The 22395-nt window shown below is 51.6% G+C and overlaps 1 protein-coding gene across 3 annotated transcripts in view; it reads right to left on the reverse strand.

Moving 5' to 3' along the window:
* NGEF (neuronal guanine nucleotide exchange factor) overlaps positions 1–20887 on the reverse strand; it is a 62343-nt gene extending 41456 nt beyond the window's left edge. The window contains exons 1-3 of one of the 3 annotated variants that reach the window (XM_074264279.1): positions 20590–20887; positions 19046–19191; positions 2759–3039 (exon numbers count right to left, since the gene is read on the reverse strand). In XM_074264279.1, coding sequence (XP_074120380.1) covers positions 2759–3039; positions 19046–19191; positions 20590–20696 — 534 coding nt within the window. In that variant the 5' untranslated portion in view covers positions 20697–20887. Of the gene's footprint in view, positions 1–2758; positions 3040–19045; positions 19192–19686; positions 19822–20589 lie in introns of those variants that run through there. The other 2 variants (XM_074264278.1, XM_074264277.1) reach the window with 2 other exon arrangements.
* Between the last annotated feature and the right edge of the window lie 1508 nt (positions 20888–22395).

The raw sequence follows: 22395 nt of genomic DNA on the forward strand, positions 1-22395 counted from the left end.
AGGCCCAAAGCTCTTTTAATGACCCCTAAAAAGGTTCATCTTTTTAATACCAATATTTTGTAGATGATACTGGATGACCGGGACCCATGGCACACAGAAGGCTGTGAGGAATTAGATAGAGCATTTATTTAGCACCTACTGTATATATCATGCAAGGAACTAAACATTGGGGATACAAATCAAGCAAGCAAACAGCCACTACCATATTCTAATGGGGGAAGATGGCCCCTAAGGAGTTCTAGAAAGGAGGGATGAAACCCATGAATCAGCATGGCATGGTGATGGCTGACAAGAGTCATGGAGACCTGACTCTCAGCAAGATAAAGGAACGGCTTCCCTATCAAAGCCCAAGTTTGTGCCGGTGGAGAGAAAAGGGCTGAGTGTAGATGGTAGAGAAATGGTGGGCCGGATGAAAAGGGGATTACTCGGAGCACAGAGATACAGGTGGGATGGGAGCAGTCTGCACCCTCCAACAAACAAATAAGCAATTGTTAAGGTTCTACTTACTATGGGCCAAATGGCGGGTGAGAAGCATGACCATATGGACTAGTGCTCTTGGTGGGCCCTCATGCCTTTTGGGCTGACTCCCTTGGGGAATTTATGAGATGACGTGGAAGATAATGACAGAAGATAGGTTGTGCTCTCCATCCCCCGAGTGAACGCCCATGCTGGTGAAATGCCAGATTCATGGAATCATGGGAAGGAGTCTGGTAAGAATCCAAGCATTCCCATGCGGCAGACAGAGTTTCTTCCACGGGAAGGGGTTTATGGAGTGGGATCCCCATGGAGGGGAAGCAGTCACTAACGAAGGGGCGAGCTTGGAGGAACCCAAGGGCCTGCTCTCGCTCCAATCCAAGCCATTCTTGCACAGCCCTCTTCTCCCAGCCTTCCAGAGGCTGGTTTTCCCACAAACGGGATGCCACGGATCTGCTGAAATTCTAGGGCCCCAAAAGAGGCCCCTGCTCCCGGCCGGTCACAGATAAATGTCCCAAAGGAGTAAACAGCTTCTTTTGAAAAGAAACCCACACAGTAAATCCTCACGTAAGCCATGTTTAAGCTGAGTGCCGTTGTGGTATAAGTACAGTTTCTAATTATATATAGACGTTGAGATGATATATTTATAAATGTCTTTTCAGAAACATTTCAGAAGTAGGTCACAACAGGCCATATGCTGGGGATCCTAGTTTCTTCCGTTCTCAACACCCCGGGCACGATGCTAGGCACCAGGGACACGGGACAGAAAAGGGAATGGGCCTTCCTTTAAGGGGTGTGCATTTGGTGGAGTCTGGTCTTCCCTGATGAAGGAAAGGGACCCATGACCTAGGGAGGTACCAACATCCTAGGCAAGGATGCTCGCTCGTGAATGAGGCCTGGAAGAAAGCTTACATCTAGGGACTAGGGAGATGGGCTACAATGTACAGAACGCTGATGTGGAGCAATGTTCAAATCCTACCGCAGACAGCTGTGTGACCTATCTCAGTCTCCTCATCTATAAAATGGGTCAGACGTGATAAGCTCTAAGGTCCCTTCAGCTCTTGATGTGTGGTTCTATATTCCTATAAAATGATAATAGTTTGTTAATATGAATAACTTCCCAAAAAAAGACATTGATTAGGCATCATATATTTCCTACATAGAAACTAAGGGGTCCCAAAAATAGATACAACACTGACTCTGAACTCAAAAGATTCACAATCAATCCACAAGCATTGATTACATACTATGTGCCAGACACAATTTAATAGTAGGAAAGTAAGAGGGAAAGGAGGAACATCATCCATCCATCCGTCCAACTGTCATCCAGCTGTCCATCCAAATAGCCATCCATCCGTCATCCATCTGTCATCCATCTGTCCCTCCAGCCATTCAACTATCCATCTATTGCCCTATCTCAGCCATCTGTCCATGATACAAGGGAGATCACATTAAGTACAAATAAGTACAAAGAAATCAATGGTGGAGAAAAATCACTTTGCTTGGGAAGGAACCAAGGAAGCTTCACGGGGGATCTGCCCAGCAGAGGATCATTGGGGGCTGCTTCCACGGCTGGGATCCCTGCAAAGATTTCCACAAACCCAGTCGGTTGTCACGGCACTGTCCTGCCTCAGTCTTCCTTCACCTCACAGCCATTTGCATTTATGTTGTGCTTTCCCAAACATTTATGTTCTCCTTTCCCAAGGAGAGGAATAATTTTTTTCCTTCATACGACCAGCACTTGTGAATGCCAGAATCAGAAACTTATCTTTTATTCTACTGACTGAACATTGAATGAGGGTGGTGCGACGGAAAGGACTCTGGCCTTGGAGACCAAGGATCCAGGTTCAAATGCCATGTACTTCCCCCCTTGCCCTCCCTGGGCTTCAGTTTCCTCGTTTATATAACAAGAAGAGGAGCCATTGGACGGTGACATAGTGCGCAGAGCACAGGCTCTGGAGTTCAAATCCAATCTCAGATACTTAATAGACATATGACAATGGATAGGGCACTTTACCCCAACTGCCTCCCTAAAATTAAAAATAAATAGAACAAGAAGGTTGACCTAGATGACCCCTGAGCTTCCCTGCCAACATGGGTTCAAATCCTGGTTCTGCCAGCTAGTGGCTGGAAGATCTCCGGCAGGTCTCCTCTTTCTGTTCCTCCATTTCCCCCTTGCAACATTAGGGCTGCACCAGTTGCCTTTAAGACCCCTTTCTGCCACAGCATCACCCAGGGAAGGCTCAAGGCCGGGGCTGAGGGCCTCTTGCCGGCCCCCACTCACCTCCTGGAGCCGGATCTCGTCGGGCTGCAGGATGTCCAGGACGCCGCTGCTCCTGATCTCCGGGAGGTCCTGCCAGAGGTTGAACCTGGAGTTGGCATTGTTGAGGAGGCAGATCTGGGGCAACGGCTTCTTCTCGGGGGAGCTGGCGGGCTCCTCCTCCGGTGGGGTCTCCTCACTGCCAGGCGACTCATCCGTGTCCACCTGGACCTCGGCGTCCTGCAGCCTCCTGGTCTCGATCTCTTGAAGCGTGGACTTGTCGCGGTATTCCTGATACAAGAGTCCTGGAAAGAGGGGAAATCGTTACTAGGGAAAAGGAACAATGGAGAGGAGATGAAAGGGAGTTGTGGCGCTACTTTGAAACGAGCATTTTCAAGTGACCGAGTCAGAATTTTGGATCTCCTGTGTCACCCTCTGGCTGGGAAAGGTCAAGAGCAAGTCATTTAACCTCTGGTTGCCTCAGTTTCCTCCTCTGCAAAAAGAAGCCAATAATAATACGACCTACATCCTAGAGTTGCTGTGAGGAGTGCTAGGCACATAGTAGGGGCTGCATAAATGTTCCTTCCTTTTATTTCCCTGACTTCTAGGGCAATATAAGCTCCTTCAGGGCTAGTACTGGCCAATTTTTTGTCTCTAACCCCAGGGCCTTCTGTTCCTACTTATACGTGCTTTAAGGTCTATAACACCCTGTGAGATTGCACCAGTATTTTTGCCCCCATTTTCCAGATGAGAAAACTGAGACCAAAGAGACTAAGCGACTTGTCTAGATAGCCAGGAGCAGAGCTGGGTTTCAGAAAACATTTGTTAAACACCCACTAGGCACTGTGTTCTGTCTTTGAGTTATAAAGATTAAAAAAATAAAAAAGGGGTCCCTGCCCTAAGAAGCTTACAATCTATTGAGGGTTTTTCTTTCCAGATTAAAGGATCTTCTAGAGCAGGGCTTCTTAAACTTTTTCCACTCATGAACCCTTTTTGCCTGAGAAAGTTTTCTGCAACCCCAAGTGTATAGGCTTACAAAATAGATCTACAAACCAAACATTTACTGATAATAAATCATAAAAGATTTAAAAAAATATTTTTTCATTTAATTTTTAATTTTAAAAATTAATTTAATACTTTAAGATAATTCTCCTGTATACATATAATTTTACCATTCATAAAAGATGAAAGCAAATTTGCATATTAATGAGACAGGAGGTTCTTGTTTATTTTTACATAAAGAATTAAATATTGGCAGAATATTGAAAACCTTTTACTGTTGCCAATTTTTTCCTGATCTCCACATTCACTTCCGGGACCCCATATGGTGTACGGAGTTGCCACCCACAGTTTAAGAAGCTTTGTTCTAGGCAAAGCTCGAAGCTATGAGCCAGGCCCACCGCGTCCGGGTCCCAGAGAAAATCAGGCTGAGGGGAGATGTCAGTGGTGGGAATAATTTCAAAGACCAGAGTAGAGCCAAAGTCAGCTCTGTCTGGGTGGTCTGGTTCCATTCATGGCCTATATCCTGGAAGAACCAAAACTCAGTGGAAAAAGCACAATTGTCTGGACTTGGTTTCAGTATCAATCAACAAGCCGAGTCCGTTAGACAGGAAGCTCCTTGGGGCTTGCACTTCCCCTTGCTGCAGCAAGCACACAGTAGGTGCTCAAGAAATAGTTGACTGACTAAGGGGCATTGTCAATTTGATGCTCACTGTTGGGGAAACAGCGACAAAAATGGAGCCATCTCTGCCTTCCGAGAGCTTATACCACACTGGAGCAAAATAAACTAACAAGAGTTTCTTTAACTTTGAACAAATCTCCATCCATCCCAACCCAAGAGATGCCTTGAAATCACCTAATAATTCCTACATGATCTGTAATAATCCCTATGTGTCTTATAATAATCCCTATGTCTCCTATGTTGTTTGCTGGCCACACAAAGATGGAAATAAAAAGTCTCTGCCCCAGGGAGAGTAAGTTCTTCCTTTAAGAAAAAATGGTCTCCATTTTTACTATAAGGTCATTTCTACAGACACCGCCATGAGACTGAACCCTCTCCCTTGGCACAACAGAGAGCCCCCAGAGATGAATGGGTGATGGCAGATACCAGCCCTTCAGATGCCCTATTGGCTGGGTAGCATCGGCCATTCTGTCCCCGAGACTGGACCCTCATCCTTCTGCACAGAGAATGAAAGACGCTTCCCTATCCTGGGTCACAACTGGGCTTTCTGCTTCATTACCGGCTTATTCTGGCTCCCATTCTTGCTATCCTTGCATCAGTTGTTTTGTTTTCCTCATCATCTCAGGAGTTTCTAGTCTTCCTCCTTCACCTCTCATGCTGGGTCATAGTCCTTGACAGCCAGCCCCCCAGACTCCATCTGGGGCCCCCCATCTCCCCACGGACACCCCTTGGTCTCCACACCTTTGCCACCTGTCTACAGATGGCCTTCTATTTGGTCAGTTAAAAAAGAATTTAAAGAAGGAATTAGAATAATAATTATTAGAACATAATTCAAATAAGGACGATTCTTAAAGAGCCAGCCTCGGGTTCAGGAAAGCACGGGTCTGAGACCACGTGCGCCACATTCTGACACGTGCCTGGGGCCACATGGCTTCACTTCCCATCTTCCCACCCTGGGACCAAAAATCCACAAACATATCAAAGGCCGAGCCCCAGCCCTGGAGTGCCCCTGTCTCTCAGTAAACATCCCACCCTGGTAAGCTCTGCAAGCATTCTGAAATACGGGACCTCACAGACTGAAAAATGCAATTATCCATTAGATTTATTTTTTTGGAAGGGAAGTAAAGCTCATTATTCTGCTCTTTTTTGAACAGAGCTTCTGAACTTAAAAAAATACATCATTGAATCATTGTATTTCAAAATAATTGGTTTCCTTTGCATGTTTCCATATTTTATTTTATAAATTTGAAGACATGGCTCTGAGAAGGTTCACCTTAGCACCAGAGGGCCTTAGAAACAGACAGAAAAGTTCTGAACCTTGGGTTAGAGGCCCAGCTCCGTCCAGCTGTCTCGGTCACCAGCAAGGTTCTGGGTGGCCACTGTGTGCTGATAGATCATCGCAAGCCTCCATCAGGGAGGCTCTGGGGAAGGAATGCTAACTCTGAAGCTCATAGACAAGAGTTCAAATCCTGCCTCTGCTACTTCCTACCCATAGAACCCTTTACTGGGGCTTAGTTTCCTCATCTGTAAAATGGGGGAGTTAAGATTAGCTGATCTTGACAATCCTTTCAGTCAATATAAGGAATATGGAGCTGAAGCCTTTCAGGCTCCTGGCTCAGCCCTCTCGGTGCCTGACTTGTGGCAGGTATCTGAGAAAAGTGGGTGGAAGTGAATATGAGGCGCGTGTGCACACACGCACATGGGCCCACACACGTGTGTGCACACACATCATCACCCCAGCACAAGCTGTGCCCGTGTTCTGGATTTCAGCCTGAAACTACTCATTACGGGCCTCATGGCTCGGGATCCCTGCCGGGCTCTTGTCAGCTACCCCGGGAGAAGGCTCTGGGTCTGCCCAGCTAAGCTGAGCGGCCACGGCCCCTCGTGGAATCTTAGATGTGCACAAAAATCCACCCAGAACCGTGAAGACCTTCCCAGCCCCAGCCTCCTTCTCCCAGGAACATCAAACAAAAACCTCCACCCCCTTTCCCGGATAGCCCAGAATGCCTGGAGCCCCTCCAACCTGCCCCACAGCAGTGAGTGTTTGAACCCAAGCAAGCCATGGCCAATGGCTTAGCCAAGCAGCCCCAATGGATGGAAATCCAACCAGATGGGCCGAGCCGCGTGCAGAACGAGTCTCCCCCCCAGATGCCAACTCGCCGGCTTCCATTTTTAGTAACCCGGAAATCCCCATGATGGGCATTTCTGCTGCAGTGTGATTCTCTAAGGCGCAGGACAGAGTTAAAAGGGACAGGGGAGGCTCCTTAGTCCAGCCCCATCCCGTCTGCCAAACGAGAAAACTGAGGTCCAGAGAAGGGGTTCGCGGGCGTGGTGATGGTGCTGTGAGATTCAATCCATGTCTTTCCACTCTATTCCCATCAAAAAAGAAAATATAAACAGAATCAGAGCCCAAAAGACTCTTCATGGGCCCAGCTTAAAAAGCCCGGAACAAGAAGGCGTCCCCGCCAGCTTTAGACTCACGGTGGATGCAAACAGAACAAAAGTTCGTGAGAGAAATCGCAATTCAGGTTCATTCTTTTACGTCACTTTGTCTTAGTGTAGGACTGGAAGCAGCAAAAATGAGCTCCTGCCTCCGAGCCAAGCCGTTGGCTCAGAACCCGCTTGCCAAGGGGTGAAGGACATCCCCAATGTCTGCTGGACGGATAGGTTAGAAAGAGGAGACCCTGTTCTACCACGGACCGTGAAATATCAGATCCAGAAGAGCCAGGCTTCCCCCTCACCGACAGCAGCCCATATCCAATTTCTTTGCCGCTCTATGGGCTGTGGCCACTGCCAGAAAGACCCTCACTCCTCATCTCTACCTCTCAGAACCCTCAGTTTCCTTTATGGGTCATCTCATGTGCCGGCTCCTATAATCCATAGCCCCGACCTGATTTGTGCTCCCCCCCTAGTCTCAGCCTGAAATTACATTGTCCTTAATTATTTATTGACATATGTTAGGGCAGCTAGGTGATACAGTGGAGAGAGCACGGGATCTGGAGTCAGGAAAACTCACCATCCCGAGTTCAAATCCAGCCTCAGACACTTCCCAGCTGTGTGATCCTGGGCAAGTGACTTCACCCTGTTTGCCTCAGTTTCCTTATCTGTCAAATGAGCTGAAGAAGGAAATGGAAAACCACTCCAATCTTCCTGCCAAGAAAATCCCAAACGGGGTCACAAAGAGTTGGACAAAATTGAAACGATTGGACATGACAACATGTTTCAACCAATAGAATGGAATCTCCTTGAGGGCAGGTATCATTTTCACTTTTGTTTTTGTATTCCCCATCCCTAGCATGGACACCAATGGAACTATAGTCTGTACGGGTGTTGTTAGTCCCTCCACTAATACAGATTGCAACCCAGCAATCCATGGCCTCCCATAAGTGAAGCACTAGGGACCTGTCCAAGGTTCTGAGGGTCTTCCTCAATTCTTTATCAAATGAACTCTGCCTGATGTCACTCACTCCCCAAAAGAGCCCAGCCCATGTCCTTGTTCATTCAAGAGGATGCTTGAGGCAGTAAAGACTGATCTAGAAAGCCGATTGTAAAATTTTCAGTATCAATATTTAAAAACCAGCAAAGCTTATAAGTCAGGGCTTGCGTTATCCTTTTGATTATTCTGTTAATTGTCTGACTTAAGAAAATAATGGAGATAATGTAGATTAAATTTTAAAGTAGGTTGTGTGCACATGTCTTCCTCCCCTACCTAGGGATCTGATTGTTAAACACATACCTACCTACCCATTGTTCATTCCTACATTTCTCCTATTTTTATTCCTTTACTCAGCTTCTTCAAAGTAGCTTCCTGGCTATAGGTTACATATTAATTATGCTCCTCCTTGTCTCTCTTTTCATCCTCATTTTTCATTCCTCAGAAACAGCTATGTCCCATGTGCCAACTCTAGTGGGAAAAGAGGGGCCTGGGGAAGAGAAGCTTGGGAGCTTTGTAACCTCCTAAAGGTGATCTAGTCCAGGCTCTCCTCTTGTTTAATTCTGGGCCTACTTGTCCATTGGAAGGCCTGTCCCAGAGGTCTGTACTGATGAATACCTAGAATATCTACCCAACCACATGTCACAATCGGAACACTGAACATTTTTCATCCATTTTTTTTTTTTTGGGATATCAATGATTAAGTCAACTCTTGGCTGATTTGGACTTATCACTTCCCAATGTAAGCAGTGATTTGCATTCAGTGGGTACTTAATAAATGTTTACTGAGTGAAGAAAGCCCAATGTAAGCAGTGATTTGCATTCAGTGGGTACTTAATAAATGTTTACTGAGTGAAGAAAGGAAGTTTAGGGATCAGTGAGAGCACTGTACACATAAGGACATGATGAAGAGGATAAAAACTGACTAGAAAAAGTGGCAAAAAGAGAAATATTTTTCTTGCCCCTTTGAGCCTCAGTTTGCTCATGTCTAAAATGGGTACTTGCCCATGAAGCTATTGCAAACCTTCCAGTGAGTGAGAAATGGGAACTAGAAAAAAATCTCCCATCCCCAACTCCTTTCTCCCTGGATCAGGGATTAGTCAAATTCAAGGAAAAAGAAGTGGGGCTGGTTTTTAAGCTCCAGAAGACCGATCCCAGGCAGAATAGAGGCTCATTCATTCCAGCATCACTAATTCAGATTTTGTGATGACTTAGGCAGGAGCCGCTCTGGCCAACTTCTTCACCAACAGTGGAAAAGAGGGATGGGCCGAGAGAAAGAGCAGCATAAACAAGAGCGGTACCAGGGGAACGCTGCGAAAAGCAGCTTTTCAGCCTTCCTGCTGGAGGCACAGTGCGTCCATTTATTCCCGGATGCCAAAGGTCAGGTCATCTTCTCCAAAGCATAATAATTACAGACAGATGAAAATCTAAAATCAGATCCTAGGACCCGGGGGCAGAAGGAACTTCAGAATCTCCTCACGCCACAGAGGAAACCGAGACTTAGAGAATGTGCTTAAGGTTACTCTTCATGCCTTTTGATTCAACCAAACTGGATCCCTCACATATGGCACTCAATATCCTACCTCCACACCTTTGTCCAAGCTGTTCCCAATTCCTAGAATGTACTTCCTTCTGGAACTGAGTCCTTTCCTGGTTCCTCTAGTCACTAGTGTCTCTTCTCCCCCCACTCCCAGCTTTATAAATCTTTCAGATTTATTTATCTAGGGCCCCTGTGCTTCCCCTGCTAGAAGGTAAGGCCCTTAACATCTGTTTTTATATCCTGAATAAGCCCAGGGCCTACCACATTTGCAACCATTTGTCAGTCAGCTCTGACTCTGTGACCCCTTTTGCAGTTTCTTTGCCTTTTCCTTCTCCAGCTCATTTGACAGATGAGGAAATAGGCAAACAGGTTAAATGACTTGTCCAAGTTCACACTACTAGTGTCTGAGGCAAAATTTGAACTCAGATCTTCCTAACTCTAATTCCTGTATTATTACCCACTGAAATCCTTAATTGTAGTTATCAAAAAATTAAAAAAAAAAAAAAACAAAACCAAATTCTCATTTTAAAAATGAATGTTAAAAATTGCTTTACTTGTAATTGGGAAAAAAATACTGTTTAAAAAATAAAATAAAAAAACCAATTCTCATTTTTAAAATGAAAGTTAAAATTTGCCTTTCCATGTAATCAGAAAACTAAAATACTATTTAAAAAGCAAATTTTCATCTTAAAACTTGATGTTAAAATTGCCTTGACATGTAATCAGAAAACTAAAATACTATTTAAAAAACAAATTTTCATCTCAAAAATTAATGTTAAAAGTTGCCTTTACATGTAATTGGGAAAAACAATACTGTTTAAAAAACAAAATAAAAAGCAAATTCTGATTTTAAAAATGAATGTTTATATGTAATCAGAAAAAAATGCTATTTAAAAAACAAATTCTCATCTTAAAAATTAATGTTAAAATTGCCTTTATACATAATTGGAAAAATAAAATAATATTAAAAAAACAAAATTAAAAAAATCTCATTCTAAAAATTGCCTTTATACATAATTGGAAAAATAAAATATTAAAAAAACAAATTCTCATTTTAAAAATGAATGTTAAAAATTGCCTTTATACATAATTGGAAAAAATAAAATATTATTTTAAAAAATGAAATAAAAACAAAATCATATCCCTAAAGACTTTTCATGGAACCCAGATTAAGAATCCCTGAATGAAGTGTCCTCATTCCTTTTGATATAAACAGGACAAAGTTTGTGAAAGAAATCCCAATTCAAGTTCACTTATTTAACTCATTTTGTCTAAGTTTAGGCCTGGAAAACACCTCAGAGACTGCCTGGTCCCGCTTTTTATAGATTTACAGAGAAGAAACTGAGAGGCAATGGTCTGCAAAGGGTGTGGCCACATATCCCAGCTAGAAGGAGAGCCCACGTCTCCAGCCTCCTCCCTGCCAGGCCGGACCGAGCCCTGCCAGGCTACAGTACTGCCAAGGTCTTCACTATTAAAGAAATATCCAATCAGGTGAAACTGGGCTGAGGCTGTATCTGAGCCACAGGGTCGGGGGTTTTGCCCAGTGCACTGCCCGGGACACTTTCAGAAGGAGAGCCGGCCCTTTCCCACCTCCGGGCTGTGCTCCTTCCGGGCCCCTGCTGAAAAGGGTCCCCTCACCTGTATCTGGGGGCTGCCAAGGCCAGGGTGGGAGAGGGAGGCCTTGAATTGTCCTATCACACAGCTGACAAGTGGGAGGCCCAGATGTTAAACCCAGGACTTTTAGATTCCAGATCAGATCCTGGCCAACTGCCTAGCTGGGGCTGGTTAGAAGGGTAGCTGGCAGCACTGGGGACACGAGGCCATCATTGGGCCATTCTGGTTCTGGGCGAGGTTCCCCAACAACCCTGGGTGTGGGCAGGAGGAAATCAGAGACAATACAGCAGGCGGGTTTTCCCTGAGAAATGAAGCCTTTCTCATTTTATTGCCACCCTCTTTCCACCCAGCACCAGGAGGGCCTTTCATGCCCACTTTGGAGTCAAGGGAGGCAGGATTAGATCCCAACCTTTCCACTCAGTGCTGGAGGGACCTTGACCTTCTGGGCCTGAACCCAGATCCCTCCTCTGCCTTAAATTGGAGGCCCACAGGCTTCCAGGCCACCGAGGCCGTTTCCCGGCCCAGAAGGATTAAGGTGACTTGTCACGGTCACTCAGCCCCAGCTTTGGAGCTGGAAGGCCCCTCACCCGCCCCAAGTCACCCAGGCAGGAAGCGCTGCATTTCCCCCAGGCTCACAGCCCTGAAGCTGACCAGGACAGACGGGCCATCTGCCTCCATTGTGCCAGGAGGGCTGACAAGGCCCAAGGTCTGGGTTCACTAGAAGAGGCTCTTGTGCCTGACTAAGCCAAACACTCATCAAGTGCTCAGGTGTTGGGCTAAGCCCTGGGGTGCACAGAGCAGCAAAAGGCCTCTGAGCTAGAGGAGCACCCATCCAGTACTGCAGGCCGCAGGCCGCAGACTATCATCTTTCTTATCAATCCTTCCTCTTATTTCTAACTGAGTTCAGAAAGAAATAGGCCCGGAACAAGTGTCTATCTTACTGAGCACACGTGTGCACTCACATGTACCTGTGCACTGGGGGTCTGCACATGTGTGTACGTGTCTGATAGTCAGTGGGTCACCGCCTGGTTCGGTAAGATCACCGCCTTTGGCCAACTGAATTAAAAGGGCTGGGACTTGCTCACTGTAAGCTCCACTTTGGCAAGGGGCTCGGCCAGAGGCAGGACTCGAATCCACGCCCTAGCTCCCCCAGCCCCTGATTCTGCTCATGGAGCAATCTTTTCAGTCTGGCTTCCTGGCATCCCGAGGGCCAACTGCCCTTTACTGGACCAAGAACCGCCCATTGCCCGGCCAAGGGAGGGAGGCTGCCCCAGCAGCAGAGGCAGGCCAAGTGCTCCTGGTAATCGCCCCCTGCTCCAAGGCCTCCTTCCCTGTACGTCCCTTTTTTTGCCTCATTTCTAAAATGAGCTGGAGTCTATACTGAAAAAAACCTGAAATGTAAAATGGTAATCAGATAATGTAACAATAGCTACCATTTCTAGAGGGTTTTTACAATGTGCTTTACAAATATAATCTCATTTGATCCACACAACACCTGGGGAGGTAAGGGTTATTTTATCTCCATTTTACAGATGAGGAAACTGAGGTGCAGCAACTTTAAATGATTTGCTTGTGGTTACAGCTTTTCAAGTGTCCAGGGAAAATTTTGAACCCAGATCTCTTATCTGTCATTTTGTCATCCTAGACAGCTCACTCTCTGCCATTCTGGGGGGTTTTTTGGTGTTTTTTTTTGTTTGTTTGTTTGTTTGTTTTTTGCTGAGGCAATTGGGGTTAAGTGACTTGCCTAGAGTCACACAGCTAGGAAGTGTTGTGTCTGAGACCAGATTTGAACTCAGGTCCTCTGACTTTGGGACTGGTGCTCTACCCACTGTGCCACCTAGCTGCCCCTCTGCCATTTTGCATAGCCAATCAGTTGCCAAATCTTTTGTTTCTCCCCCAGAATATCTCCGAGTGAAGGGAGGGAAGGGAAGGGCCCAAGAGATATTCTGGGTTCCCTTGGACACTTCTATCTCCTTGCTTGTGCCCAGGCTGTTTTCCCTTCCCTGCAGACTGTCAGCTGCTGAGGGCGGGCACTTTTCCCCTGGGCTCGGCAACCCCAGGGCCCAATTCCTATACACAAGCCCTTGACCGCAGCAGCGGCCATGTGTGTTTAAACCAATCTTAAAGCTACTCTCTGGATCCACAAAAATTATCTTAAAGTTGTCTCAAAATCCAGATTAAGGTAGAAAAAGGGGAACTGGGCTGTGTTCTCTCCCATTAAATTCTCATCCAAAAGTCGGTCCGCCTTGGAGGCGAGCTCTTCGGGAAGTCCTGGAAAGCCAGATTACCTTTCTCTGCTTTCTCCTCCCTCTCTCCATATAAGATAAGGGACCTCAGAGAGCCACGCATTTGTGGATCTCTTTAGAAAAATTCTGGAGCCCTGGGAGGGCCCTGGTGGGGGGCTGATGATGCAACTGAAGACTAAAGAGAGGTCCCAGATCCATCGCTCCCAAAGCCTCCTTCCTGGAGAATGGAAGGAACTCAACCATGGGGCAGAGATCAGTTCTGGAGAGCCAGGGCCTCTGGGGCCGGAGACCAGCCTGCAAGCCTCCGAGTCCCTCCTTTTTAGGGAGCCGACCCCAGAGGCACATTCTCCCTTGACCAAGTACCAGCTCCCGACTTAATATGGAGAAGTTTGATGGTTCTTATAAACGGGAAACTTGTAAAACACTCAAACCCAGCTTCACTTTGGGCAGCGGAACACGGAGTCCGGGAGGACTGGGCCCCGCTCCCACTGTCCGGGCCACCTGGAAAATAAGCCAACTTGTCTTTGAGAAGGAAATGCAGGGGGACTCTGCCCGGAAGCCCAGCTCTTGTTCTTACTAGCTGTCCATCCTGGAGCCTCAGTTTCCTTACCTGAAAAATGGGGACAATTATATTTACCCCATCCACCTCACAGGCTCTCCTCAATGCTGCCACATCAACAATCAATAATCATTAGAATAACTCCCAGTTCTCACAACTAGTCAGATGGGCCCCATTTTACAGATGAGAATTTAATGACTTGCTTGGGCTTGTACAAAATAAGGGGTCGGAACTGTGGTCTTCCTGAATGGAAGCCCAGGGAGCTAGCCATTGCACTACCCCGCCATGACTGGATCTCAGCAGAGAAGTGGTGAGAGATGAGGAACAAAGGCTGCACCCTCAAACCTGGCCAGCCTGTAACTTCTCTTCGGGACGCAGGGAGAGGAATGGGGGGGGTTTAATATTGGGGGTGTGAAAGACTCCAAAAACAGCAGCAATAAAACATTTTCTCAAAAACCATTTAGTTCTTTAGAAACAGGTTATCAAGTGTCTTTCTGCAAGTTCAACCTCTCTCTCCTCCCGTTCTCTTTGCCCTTTCCCTTTCTCCCTTTTCCTTCCTTCCATCTCTCTCTTTCTCCCACTTCTCCCATCTTTCTCAGGCTCTCTTTGTCTCCCCCTTCTCTCTGTCTCTGTCTCTCTCTCTTTCCCCTCCCCTATCTCTTTCTCTCTCCTCTCTCTCTGTCTCTGTCTCTCCTCTGTCTCTATCTCTTGTTTCTCTCTGTGTGTGTCTCTGTCTCTGTCTCTTTCCCCTCCCTCTTTCCCTTTCTTTTTCCTTCCCTCCCTCTCTCATCTGAAGCCCCACCCTTAACAAGAATGATCTATATTTATCTCCCTGGTGTTCTTGAAATGCGAACAGCTAAAAGGAGGAAAATGTGTCTCAGCAGCTGCAGTGACAGAGAGGGAGGCCATTTGCAGAAGGTGGGCAGAGGGGGTCAGGGGTTCCCTGATCTAGACCTCAGGGGCCATCTAGTCCAACCTCCCCATTTTACAAAGGGGGAAACTGAGACCACAAAAGTGCTGTGCAGTCCACTGCAGGTCACATGGGCGCTCTGATTCCAGAGTCACACTTCCTGAACTGCCTGTCTGGAATACTCATATATTAAAAAAATTGGAAAACTCATTTCCAAAGATTTCACCTTTTTCTTTAGAAAAAGCACAATTTTTGGTTTCCTGGCAAATAATGCAGTTCATTTCAGAATGTTCCCAAAGGCCGCCACCTCGGGTGTCCCCCGGGGTCTGTTATTATTTATCGGATAATGATAAGGGGCAGGGAATGGTCCTGGGACAAGGGGAGGAGCTGCGGACCCTAGGTTCGGCATCAGCAGCCATAGATGGCGATTCTCTCTCTGGGAGAGAGTAACTGACTGAGCTGGGTCACAACCCAGGTCTGAAGCATCAGAGGCAAGATTGGAATCGGGGTCCTGCAGCTTCAGGGCCTGTGCCCTTTCCGGAGGGTCAGAGATCTAGAACCACCCGCCAAGGCAGACTGTTCCATCTTACAGAGCAGGAAGTTGGGGCCCAAACCTGTGGAGTGACGGGGAGTCGGGTGCAAAGGGGAGAAACGAACCCAGAGCCTCGGACTCCAAAGCAGAGTTGGGCCCCCTGAGAGAGTCTCAAAAGCCTAGGAGAGGGTTTGTGTCTGTCTAAGTGTGTGTCTGTGTGTCTATGTCCATGTGTGCGATACACCAGGGGCTGGTCTCTGCTAGCATCAGACCAGAGACTCCCATCCCCCCTGATCAGAGCAGTGTCCCCCGTACCGCAAAGCCAGAGGCCGTGTCCAGGCCACCCGGTTTTGGGGACTTTCGGGGGCAGCCTCGGCTCCTTCAGACGACTCGGCCACCTGAGACCTCCTTGGCTGTGGAGTCCCAGCAGCCGCAGCCAGTCCCACACCTGAAGCACATCTGTCCACACTCCCCTGGAAGTTGCGGGGGGAGGGGGAGGACAGATGTGGGGGGATTTCTGGCTCCCCGGGGCCTCCTCAAGGGCACCAGGGCAGCTTAAGAGCATCCATCAGCCGCTCCTTCCTCCAGCCCAGGCCTGACCAAACTTGGTGGGCAAAGTTCCTTCTTCTGGTGGGCTATAGAGGGGGTGCTCTCGAGCACTCCTTGCCCTTGGCACCTTGGGAGAAGGGCCGGGAAAGCTTCCCTCCCAGAAACTATGGGGTACCCCACCTCGGCTCACCTCGGTCAGCAAGGCAGCTTGTCCATACCTGCTATTTCTACCCTGTGGGAAAGTCCAGTGAAGAAGCTCTCTCTGCCAGTGAAGACTGCCCCCCACTTGCATTTTAGAGTCTGAAAGGGCAGCCTGAGACCCTTGGGGTCGCTCAGCCAGTAAGGAGATGACTTGGGACGGAACCAGATCATCCTGGCTATCCCCTAAGCTACCTCTGGAAGGGGACATCGAAGGCCACCTTGTGCAACCTACCCATTTTATAGAAAAACAAAACCGGCCCAGGGAGGCAAAGGTACTTTCCCAAAGTCCCACAATCACGCTCAAAATCACGGCCCCCATTTCTGTGGCGTCCGCTTGTGGCAGAGGCTGTGCTGAGCACTTTACAGTTATGCCATTGGGCCTTCACAACAAAGAGTTGTGAGTTTAAGTCCAACTTTGGACACTTAGTGTAGATGGCCCTAGACAAATCACCTCATCTCTTTATGCCTCAGTTTGCCCTCTATAAAATGGGCATCATTATAGTCACTACCTACCAAGTCTGTTGTGACATATAAAGTGGACTGCAAATCTTGAAGCATTCTATAAATTTGTCGTCATTTCTGCTTGGCTGTTTGGGGGTCTCCAGGCAGATACTAGAAGGCTTTCATATTTCCTTCTGCAGCTCATTACGCAGAGGAGGAAACTGAAGACGCGGACTTGCCCAAGGTCACCCAGCTGGGAGACGTCTTAGGCTGGATTTGAACTCGGGCTTCCTGGCTCTTCCACTGGGCCATTGCCCATTATATAAATACTAGCTATTAGTCGTACCTAGGAGATATTCTAGTCAAAATCACTCAGAGAAACTGAGGCCCAGAAAGAAAACAAGGGAAGGGACTTGTAAACCACGTGGCTTCCGTGGCAACGCCAGAATTGGAACCCCGGATTCTCAATGCTGTTTCAGCTAAAACCAGGGAAGATACCTTCGAGCTGGGACTTTCGGCCACCTCCTCACTTCCTTCAGGACCAACCTCCTCCCCTGCCCTCCTGGCCTACGGGCCTGGGTCCCACTGCTGCTTCCCCACCGTGCCCTTTCTCACCTAGATGCAGGTATTCCACCCTCAAGACTGGGACAAAGACCCATAATTCCACTCTCTATCAGTTACAGAGGGGCTAGGACAGGCAGGGAAGGGTGAGGTAATTAACATTCTCATCTGTAAAATGGGTGCCCGGCACAGAAAGCATCCGGAAAGTACTGGTGCCTGAAGGGAAGCGTCCTCCAGAGGAAGACTTGTGCCAGTAGGAAATGGGTCCCCTCAGCTGGCCGTTCCTGCTGAGGGAGACAGTGTGGACATGAGAGTGTGGCCACTTTCTGGCTTCGTTTAACAAATTTAGATTCAGATGATCAAATTTCGATTTAAATAACTGAAAACTCCGATAAGCAGCCATTTGGCCGAGGGTTCCGCCTGTCGCTGTTACCTTTCTAGGGACGGGCCCTGTGAGACTTGGGGCTCCAGCCCCGCTCCCTCATTTCCCAGATGAGGAAAGGAAGGCTCAGAGAAATGGAGGGCTTGTCCAAAACCCCCGGGGAGGGAGCCTCCGAGCTGGGACTCCGGCCCAGCCCGCCCGCTGCTCAGGGGACGGCCACAGCCGGGGGGCCTGCACTGGGAAGGGACGCCCACAGCAGGAGGGGGAGGGGGGACTGCACTGGGAAGGGATGTCCACAGCAGGAGGGGGAGGGGGGACTGCACTGGGAAGGGATGTCCACAGCAGGAGGGGGAGGGGGGGACTGCACTGGGAAGGGATGTCCACAGCAGGAGGGGGAGGGGGGACTGCACTGGGAAGGGACGTCTACAGCCGGGGGAATCCTGGGAATCTGAACGCATGCATTGGAACTGCCTCCAGGTCAGGGGAGGAGAGCAGTGCCCAGAATTAGCCATTCACCTGAAGAGCTAAAAGTCCGTGGGAGGCCGAGCTCCTCCAGGGCGGGACAGCTCAGCGGCGGCACATAGTAGGTGCTTATAAAGGCATCGACCTTTATGTTAAGTCAGGAGCCCGGGACTTCTGGCATTTGGCCTGAAATATTACGCCGCGTGCAGGTCGGGGCAGAAGGGATGGGACGCGTTTCCGGGGACAATCCCCAGCCCCCCTTTTTTCCCTGCATTCAGCAGGCCTCGGGACAACTCTCACAGCCTTGCAGGCTTAAAGCGGAGAGGGATCTCCCCCAGCCCAGCCCTTTCCTTTGGCAGAAGAGGAAACTGAGGCCGGGGTGTGTGAGAGGATTGGCCCAACATCTCGCACTGCGTGCAGGAGGCAAGACTGGGTCCAGATCCTCCGCTGGGGTCGCCCCCTCCCATTTCATGCCCCCCGGGGGCATGTGCAGACACACCTCCACAGCAGGGCGGGGGGGGGGGGGGGGAGGGGAGGCCTGCGGCCCCAGGCAGCCGCCCAGCTTCTCGCACACACCCTCCCCTCTCCAGCTCCAACTTTCCAAGTCTAACAGCTCTCCTTTCTTCCAGCTCGGCTGCCTTCCCCTCCCCTGCCCCTCCCAAAAGGCAGCCTCCTCCCAGCCCTGCGGGGACCCTGCCCAGCCCCCAGCCCAAACTCCCGCACCCGAAACGGGCTCGGAGCGGGCCGTCGGCGAACTCTGGGCACTTAGTTACAGTTGCTAGGTAGAGGGGAACTTTGGGCCAGCCTGGCAGACATGGCTTCAGGCTGAAAGCCCATGCACGTTTCTACACTGGAGGCTTCCCCACCCAAGGTCTGGGGCAGTCCCAGAGGACTCCAGAGACCTCCCTGCTCACTGATCCCAGCCCGTGGGGGGCCTCCAGCCACCGGGCGATGGCCCTCCCCAGCAGCCCCCGCGGCCCTAAGCTTGTTCTGCCCAGCGTCAGGATTCTCACCCACAATCCCCCGCCCCCCCCCCCCCCACTTCGAGCGAGGCGGCCAGGAGACCGCACCTCAGAGTCACTCCCTGGCAGCCCCGGGCCAGGGTTATCTGCCCCAAAGCCCCAGTCCTCCCCGGCGCTCCCAGAATCCCCCAGGCGTGCCCCGCAGCCCACACCGCCACAACTTTCCCCACCCCAGTACCTATCTGTTCGATGAAAATCTTCCAGGAGTCGGCGGGGATGGGGTGGATCATCTTCAGGGCCTCGGTGAGCGTGGTCGGGCTGTCCGTGGCCAGCGCGGGGTACTCCTCCGGGGTGGCCACGGTGCCAGGCGTGGATGGCGACTCGCTGAGAGACAGAGACAGAGACAGAGACACAGAGACTTTGACGCAAGCAGAGACCTTTCCTTAAATAGGGGGAATGGACACAGCGGCAAACGGGGCGTCTGCGGGGGGGGGGGGGGGGGCTCATCTGGCAGTACGGAATGTTACCGACTTTTATTCCCTCCCACTCCCCCCCCCCCCCCCCCCCCGGCCAGGAGCTCAGAATCTGGTGCTGGGAGAGGAATATTTACTAGGGCCACAGACGGTGATTCATGCAGCCCGCCCCACATGGCCCAGGCCCAAACCTTCGGCTTGTCTCTGCTCGCGAACCAGGTTTGGAAACTCGGCCCCTCCCCCCGTGGGGACCCCTCCCCCCGTGGGGACCCCTCCCTCCGTGGGGCCCCTCGGAGAGAGTTTTTGGCACTCCGGACTTTAGCCACCCTCCGCAACGAGGCGGCGCGTGTGGGGGCGGGGGCCCGTTCACCTGCTGCCGCCTCTACCCCCAGCCCCGACCCCTCACCCCGACATGATCCCGCTGGGGGCCGGCGCGGGCCGGGCAAGCCCGAGCAAGGGGGACGCGAAGAAGCGAGGGCCGCTTGGCGAGGCGGGGAAGGCAGAGGGCAGTGGCGGAGGGTCTGCCCCGGGAGGAGGGCGGGAGAACCGGCCGGGCGCCGGAGCTGCTCGGGAGGTGAAAGGGCGGGGAGAGAGTGACTCAGGTTGGACTGCGAGCGAGGCGAGGCGGAGAACGGGACCCGCTCCCGTCCCGTCCGGCCCTCCGCCTCCACTTCCCCCGGGCGGGAGACACAAAGTCACTTCTGCTGGGAACGGGGCGGGGGGGAGGGGGCCCGAGCCGCGCGGCCCGCCTGTCCCCGAGGGGCCGAAGTGCCCGGACCGCGCGCAGCTCCCCGGGCCGGGGCCCGAAGGCGGGACTGGGAAGGAGGCTGGAGCCCGAGCCCGGCGGGAGTGAGGGAACGCAGCATGCCCTTCGGAAGACTCGGGGCTGCGGGGGGTGGGGGGGAGGGGCACAGGGGCAGAAAGGGGGGCAGCCGGGAGGAGAGGGGGGAGGGAGCAGGAGGGGGAGCCTGGGAGGAGGCGCCTGGAGAGGATAGGGGCTCCAGGAGGAGAGGGGCGCGGGGGCGCACGGAGGGGAGAAGGAATGGGGGGGCGCGGGGGCGCAGGGAGGGGAGAAGGGCAGAGGGCTCGGGGGCGCACGAGGTGACAGCACTTCGGGCTGAGCGAGAGCCGAGGGGCTCAGGCAGGGGCGCGGGGGGAGGCGAAAGGAGAAGGCGCCCCCAGAGCAGCGGGGGGCAGCCCGAGCTCCCGGAGGCGGCGGGCGGGCTCCGGCGGGCGTGGGCAGCGGCGCCCCGACGGGGCGGGCGGCAGGGGAGGAGAGGGAGGGCGGCCCGGGAGCCGCTGCTCTCACCTGCTGGCCAGGTGCCCCCCCGCCGAGTCCCGGGGGTCGCTCTCCGAGGAAGAGCCCTCATGGTCCACGGCGCACGCAGCGCTGAAGGCGGCGGCCAGCAGCTCCATGAGGGTCCCGGGCCGGCGGCGGGCGCGGGCTGGAGGGAGCTGGGGAGCTGCGGAGGGCGGGCGGGCGAGCGCAGCTCTCGGCCGGCTCCAGGAGGGCTGTGCGGCGCGGGCTGGACCCCGAGCTGCCGCCGCCGCCGCCGCTGCCCCTGCTCCGCGAAGCTGCTGCTGCTGCTGCCTGGAAGGCTCCTGGGGGTTGCCACGGTAACAGGAGAGGCGGGAGGCGGGGGGCGGCGGTCACAGCGGCTGCGACGCGGCGCCCACAGCAGCAGCAGGAGCGCCCCGAGAGGAGGGAGCGCGGCGTAGCGCGGGGCTGGGCTGGGCTGGGCTGGCTAACGCAGGGCAGGGCGGCGCAGGGCAGCGCAGGGCAGGGCAGCGCGAGGCAGGAGAGCGCAGGACAGCGCAGGACAGGGCAGCGCAGGACAGCGCAGGACAGCGCAGGGCTGAGCGGATTGAGCTGGACAGCGCCGCGTCGGGCTGGGGCTGACTCCCGGGCTGGAAGGTCGGCAGGACCACGCCGCCCCAGGGAGCCCTGATGTCCCCGCACCAAGGCTGGGCTGGCTGTGGCAGGTGACGCTCGGTTCCTCTCCCACTTAGCGGGGTGACCTTGGGCCAGTGCCTTCCCTTCCTGCACCTCAGCCTAGCTGGGCTGGGCGAGCTCCAAGGACCCCTGAGTTTATGAGCAGGATTTGAATCCTGGCTTTGCCCCGCCCCGCTGCCCGCTCCCCAGCTTACAAAGGTGGGAAATAGGAGGCCTGCTTTCCGAGGCCCTTGGTCACCCAGCCTGGTTGAAAATGCTGCCATTTCTTTTTCTTTTTTTTTTTTCTTTTTTTTTTTTTTTTAAACGAGGTCCTGCCTGAGATTGCTCTGACTGAGCTCAGCAAACTTTTCACTAGATAGCTTCCCCAATGAAGGACTCAAGGTCTTCTAGTCCAACACCTTAATTTTACAAGTAAGGAAACCGAGGCTCCAAGGGAAGCCGCTTTCCCAGCCAGTTCCTCAAGTTTGCAGTGGGATTGGGCTCTGACCCTCATTATAGGAGAAGAAATCGACCTCTGCCAGGCAGGGGAAGAGACACAGCTAGCCACTCATGGGGCAGAATTTGAAGCCAGGTTCTCAGACTCCACAGCCAGGGCCTTCCAGTGGCTCACACTGGAGCTGCTCCCTTCATGCTCTGACAGGAGACAGTCAGTGGTGGCTGGGGCTGCCTGGTCCCAAGTGCCCCACAAGGGAAATATGGGTCAGATTCCAAAGTGGGGCAGGAAGAAGAGTTTCCTTCAGTTCCCTCACCTTCCCTAGCAAGAAAAGGAAAATGGCCCCAATGTCCCTTGAAGAAAGGGGAAGGCAGTTTAACCAGAACCATGTCACTAACACAAGGACCTTGGGGAGCTCCTCCTCTCCACCAGCCCGAGGGAGTTACTTTATCCTTTCCTCCGGAAAACAACCGGAAGGGAGGGATTCTGGCTTCTGTGACCTTGGTGGAGGAGTCACCAAACATTGGTCCTGCCTCTGCTCCAGCTCACACACCTGGGGGACTTGGAGCAGGTGGCTCCTTCAGCCTTAGCTTCCCTCCCATGGCTCCTGAATCTCCTTTCTGCTCTGACTCTGGAGGGGACTCCCCTACTGGAATGCCCTGTTGGGCTCCTGAGAGAGACCCAGATATACCCCTTAGAGTGGAGACATGGAACTTTAGGGCGCTCTA

This window comes from Sminthopsis crassicaudata, chromosome 4, assembly GCF_048593235.1.
Source record: "Sminthopsis crassicaudata isolate SCR6 chromosome 4, ASM4859323v1, whole genome shotgun sequence".
Lineage (NCBI taxonomy): Eukaryota > Metazoa > Chordata > Mammalia > Dasyuromorphia > Dasyuridae > Sminthopsis > Sminthopsis crassicaudata.